We start from the raw sequence: 6,000 nt of genomic DNA on the forward strand, positions 1-6,000 counted from the left end.
TGTGCAAAACTCTAACTACAGTCTGCACTACCAACAGTCACCTGAGCTAAACAGTTAACACATGGCTCAAAACACTATGCACAACCCTCACTGAGATAACACACACTGTCACTCAGAACACACTGAGAGTAAAAACACTAGCATCAAACACCAACACAGAAAATACAAACTTTTCATCTTTTACATTTTGAATAATTTCAGTGACTTCATACAAAGTAATATTTTCTTCAAAGAAAAGAGTGACATTCTTTCACATTATTTATTTACATTTTTAGAACATAATTCTTTAAGGTAAATGAAAATTAGCAGTTTGCTTCAATAGTCTGTAGTAATTTATGGAATTACAGTAATGAGTTACATATATGTGTGTGTGTGTGTGTGTGTGTGTGTGTGTGTGTGTGTGTTCACTAACAAGTCTAAAACAAGACACCTGCTTAGCCTTTCAGCTGAAATTGCAATGTTTGAAAGGCACAAGGCTGAAATCTATTGTGTTTTGAATGTGTGGTTCACAGTTTTGACAGCAGTGTGTTAGCATTTGAACAAAGTGCTGTAAATCCACAGTGTTGTGCAGGTTGTGGTTAAAGTCATGGGATAAGTGTGTATAGTTTTGAAAACTGTGTTCAAGCAATGAAAAACGAACTAGAGTTTGGTCCACATGAACTGCTGCTGTGCAGACTGTAGTTAGAGTTTTGCACATGTGACTCCAGTTGTGCCCACTGTCGTTTAGCAATCGAAAAAAACTGTAATATCTCGTTATTTCATCATAGTCGTTATGTTATTTCAAGATATTAAATAACGAAATAAGTTTTCTCTTTTTTTCCCAACATGCAGTTCAGGGCTTCCGTAGAAAACAGTTATTTTAAACTGTAATACATTATTACTGTATTACTGTATAACAGTTTTTTTTTTTTTTTTTTTGGTGAAATAAATGCAGCCTCGGTTACAGTTTTTTACAGACGCTAGGACACATTTCTCAATACTTGGGTCACTTTTGCAAAACTCTTCACACGGTGAGCACAACAGAAGTCTATGTGGGCTAAACTGAGGATCAATTATCATTGCTTTGGCACAAAATGCATTCAATGACTACATCTCTCAAATGTCATGAATTCTTTTCAACCTCAGACACAACAACTGCCAAAACTCTTTGTATGTACAGGCCAATTTGCACATGCTTACATACTATTTTCAAAACTGTTAAACTTATGTTCAAAACAATAACATAATACAAAACTGAATAAGACAGAAATTTGCTACATTTCTACAGTAATATTGTAATGAAATATATGCTGAATCTAAAAAATCAAATACTATCAAAGCAGTTAGATGAAACTGAACATCTACACAAGCATTCGTTTTTCAATTTCATTATCATTTCATTCAAAGAGGAAAACTTCGGAATAATTTTGTACTGTTATGTAAACATGGTTCATGTAACAAACTGCAGTAAATTATAAACAACAGAGAGTGTTATTCTTGTTTTATAAAGAAATTAAAAAAAAGAAAACATTGTATAATGATACCTGATGTTAGTGTTTTTAGGTCATTGTTTTATGACTGACAAAGTGTGTTTGCTGGGTGAAAACCTTTGCTAGTGTTCTGGAAGAATGAGTTGATTTGAGACATGAATGAAGTGTTTTGGTAAATTTAGTGCATTTTGAATGTGAAATTAACTGCTGTGCCAAGATGAGAGTTGGTTAGGAGAACTGTGTGAAGAGTTTTGAAAAAGTGGCCTAAGTATTGAGAAATGTGTCCTAACGATTGTAAAAAACTGTAACATAAAAGACTTCCAAAAACATAAAAAAAATCTTGCCAAATACCTACCCAAAACTATAACTATACTTTACTATTTCTCCATATAAACAAATACTATCATAAAATTACCAGTTACCATTAACTTACATACAAAAATGGCATGTTCTCCAATTCCTGATAAAATTAAGTTCTGTTCTGACATTTTATTATTATTATGGAAATAAAATGATTATTATGGATGTAAAATCAGTTGTAATTTACATTTCATGTTGACTTTAAATAGGCATGTCATGGCATCTTGTAGACTTCAGTTAAAACTACACAACATTTTGTTCCAAAAACGAACTTTGTATCTCTTTCTTCATTTAACAGCAAGAGAAGCGCTTATTCACTAATTTCCACCGGCAGCTGTTCTGTTGGATTGATAAATGGATCGAGCTGAACATGGACGACATCCGCAGAATGGAGGAAGAGACCAGGAGGGAATTGGATGAGGTCAGATGAGATGCCCTCCAACTGAATTACATTTACACTGTCTGTGTCCACTTTAAAATCATTCCTCATCGCTGTTGCTCAGTTTGAACTAGCCTTTTTATGGTAATGATGAATTTTAGCCAGTTACCCTAATGAGCAAATTGCTCTGAGATATTTTTGTTGCAGAATTTAACAGAAGAGTATTGACAATTGAATTAATTTGTTGTGAGATTGAGTTTTGTTTGTGTTCTGTAGTTTTCAATATCGCCATCGGCCCGCCACACATTTTCCCACAGTACAAAGACAATTACATGCAACAAGGCAGATGAATAATTGAATGTAGCTCATAATGAGGTCCAGTCGCTGTGAACAAAAGAGGCAGCGGAGAGGAGCAGGTCACAGTTCAGCGCTCTCAGGTGCCGTCCGGGGAATGAGTGACGTCATGTTGTTGGTGGCATTCCTAGTTTCTCACACTTTACAGGGCTATCCCAGAAATCAGTGTCTCCTCTTGACTCCCACAAGCATTCCGTGATCTCCTGTAGGACATGAAAAATCAGGATCCTGAATCACATCTTTTAACCCCTTCCTCTTCTGCAAGGAGTACACATGTATCTTTCTCCATTGCTGTTTTTCAGATGAGAGTGAAGGATCCAGTGAAAGGCATGGTGGCTCTTGAAGACTGAGGCTGCTCTGTGTTTCTGGATGCTGCTGTTCATAAAGGTAATTCACGATCTTTAGCGCCCCCTAATGTCATTTCTCTAACACAGCAATTGAGAACTGAAAAATAAATATTTCCTAATATACAAACTCAGTATATGGGCATGTTTTGCTAACATTAATTTTGTCGCAGTATATAGTATACATGGTATGTACAGTGTGCACATTTTACATAAAATACTCCAACAGTGCATTGCACTTGAACTTTCGTTGCCATTGTGATGAATTAACCTGATGTAATTACAACCACAATCTTTATTTTGATACATTGTTTGATTGGACGGCCAAAAATGAAAATAATTTTTAAAAAAGAATGTAAAAAAATAAACGTAAAATTAATAAAATAAGTATTTTCAAGTTGATAACTGTATGCCACTTGATGGGGTCTCTTATGCTAATTTATGTGATCAAACAATATGGTAAAAATGTAAATATTATTAGACTTTTAAATAATTGTTTTCTATTTTAATATATTTTTCCTGTGATGCAAAGCTGAATTTTCAGCATCATTACTCCAGTCTTCAGTGTCACATGATCCTTCAGAAATCATTCAAATATACTGATTTAATGCTCAATAAACATTTCTTATTATCAATGTTGAAAACAGCCGTGCTGTATAATGCTGTATAATTTTTTTTTAGGATTCTTTAAAGGGTTGGTTCACCCAAAAGTGAAAATTCTGTTATTTTTTGTTCATCTTTGTTCATCTTTGGAACACAAATTAAGATATTTTTTTGATAAAATCCAATGGCTCACCGAAGCCTCTTTTGCCAACAAGATAATTTACACTTTCAATGCCCAGAAAGGTACTAAAGACATTTAAAAAAAGGTTCATGTGATTACAGTGGTCAAACCTTAATGTTATGTAGCGACGAGAATACTTTTTGTGCGCTAAAAAAAGAAAAAAGAAAGAAAATAACAACTTTATTCAACAATATCTATTAATGGGTGATTTCAAAACACTGGTTTATAAAGCTTTGAATCTTTACAAATCTTTTGTTTCGAATAAGTGGTTCAGATCGTGTATCAAACCATTAAAATTTCGAAATTCTTCTGACGTAATGAAGCCTCGTTTAATGAATTTACGTGACTTTGGCAGTTTGAAACATGCTTTCAAACTGTATTCTCGTCACCTCATAACATTAAGGTTGAACTATTGTAGTGACATGAACACATGTAGTCACGTTTTAAATATCTTTAGTAGCTTTCTGGGCATTGAAAGTGTTCATTATCTTGCTGTCAATAAAGGCCTCACTGAGCCATCAGATTTTATCAAACATATCTTAATTTGTGTTCCGAAGATGAACGAAGGTCTTACTGGTTTGGAATGACATCAGGGTGAATAATTAATGACAGACTTTTCATTTTTGGGTGAATTAACCCTTTAATGAATAAAAAGTTCAAAAGAACTTTTTTGTAACACTGTAAAAGTGTTTCTTGTTACTTTTGATCAATGTAAAGCTTCCTTTATTAGTAAAAGTATTCATTTCTTAAAAAAAAAACAAAAAAAACCTCTTTTTTTTAATTGTTTAACTTTTAAAGTCATTGAATTCTCTTGTTCTCTCTCTCCTGTCATTTCCTGTGAATCTCTCTCAGATTAGACCTGAACTACTGGAGACCAGCAGCATCACTCCCCTCATTCAAATCAAAGCAACTTGTCTTTTCAGTCGTAATCAGTCCTTCATCCAGCCCTATTCGTGGCTGTTTGTCCTGAGCATCCTCCTTTCAGTCTGACAATGGAGCACATTGATAAAATAAGCTATTATACTGGTTCAAAGGTCATGCCCACTTTATGAAGTCTACCTACTTTATACTTGCTTATTACAGGGACGATCATCAGTTCGTCATTTCTGATGTCAGATCATTATCTTTAAATCTGGAGCTCGACAGAATTGTATTTTATGATGAGTTCAATGTTAAGCATATAATATTTGTGTGTATATATATATATGTATATATATATATATATATATATATATATATATATATATATATATATATATATATACACACACATACATCTATCTAGTGACAGTGAAGTTATTGTGACAGGTGTACAAACAGGATTATTAAGTGATTGTTCTTTTTTTTTTTTTTTTTTTGCGGACCAATACATTTTTTCTGTTTTGTTTCAATCAAGTAGTGATTTGTTTTGTTTTTGTTGCTCTGCTTTAATTTAACTCTTTCCACTTTTAAATCTATTCACCAGTTGACCCAAGCTGTTAGTGAGTCTCTTTATAATGTAGTAACCTACTGTAGTGTACAGTCAAATTCCCTTCATCCTGACCCTTACTTGTAACATGCATTGTGGATTCATCTTGACTGGCAGCTGCTTGGTCACGTTAAATATTCAGACCGCAAATACAGTTCATATTTGAACACAAAACAGATGGTTATTTATAATCAGCTCAGCATTGCTACATCAAACAGTATCACATTCTTGAAATAAGCTGAAGTTGAAAGTATTGTTTGTTTGTCAATATTAATGGTTTTCATTGTCCTCTCTTCTCTTCCATAATTGCCTTGTGTGTGATAATGTGCTATTTTGCTCAAGTTTATTTTTTATTTTATTTTTTTTTTATTTTATTAAAGGACAGGTGTACAGTAGTCGTAGCTCGCCCTCTCTTGGCTGTTTTTGATTGGTTTACAACATCAGGTTCCGCCCTATTCTTTCAGCGTCTCGACCGACTTTGACATCTTTCATAAAAGGTTTATTTATTGAAATCTTAGTTACTTTTCCTATAACTATTCTGTCACTACCAGATGTGGTGCTCAAGGAGGATATTCATAAATGTATTATTTATTTTCGTCTCGCCTCCTTTATTTTTCATTGAAGGATTGATTATCTTACTTCCCCTTTTATAACTATAATCGTGAGGATAAAGATGCATTTATCCAGATATTAGCAATAATACCTCCTTTCACAAAACCTTCCAATCAGCATAGCCTACATGATGTGAGATAGTGACTTTAGGAGTACATAGTCCACCCCCTCTAAGAATGTCGCGTCATTAGGACTTTAATACAAATATACTCTAACTTCCATTTGCTCCT

At 33.6% G+C, this 6,000-nt stretch overlaps 1 protein-coding gene across 1 annotated transcript in view; it reads left to right on the forward strand.

Annotated features, from left to right (window-relative positions):
- pitpnab (phosphatidylinositol transfer protein, alpha b) overlaps nucleotides 1-4,822 on the forward strand; it is a 28,219-nt gene extending 23,397 nt beyond the window's left edge. Inside the window, exons 10-12 of the mRNA XM_067399338.1 lie at nucleotides 2,128-2,250; nucleotides 2,865-2,949; nucleotides 4,543-4,822. Coding sequence (XP_067255439.1) covers nucleotides 2,128-2,250; nucleotides 2,865-2,912 — 171 coding nt within the window. The 3' untranslated portion in view covers nucleotides 2,913-2,949; nucleotides 4,543-4,822. The remainder of the gene's footprint in view (nucleotides 1-2,127; nucleotides 2,251-2,864; nucleotides 2,950-4,542) is intronic.
- Nucleotides 4,823-6,000: the final 1,178 nt, after the last annotated feature.

The sequence above is a fragment of the Chanodichthys erythropterus genome, chromosome 10 (assembly GCF_024489055.1).
Source record: "Chanodichthys erythropterus isolate Z2021 chromosome 10, ASM2448905v1, whole genome shotgun sequence".
Lineage (NCBI taxonomy): Eukaryota > Metazoa > Chordata > Actinopteri > Cypriniformes > Xenocyprididae > Chanodichthys > Chanodichthys erythropterus.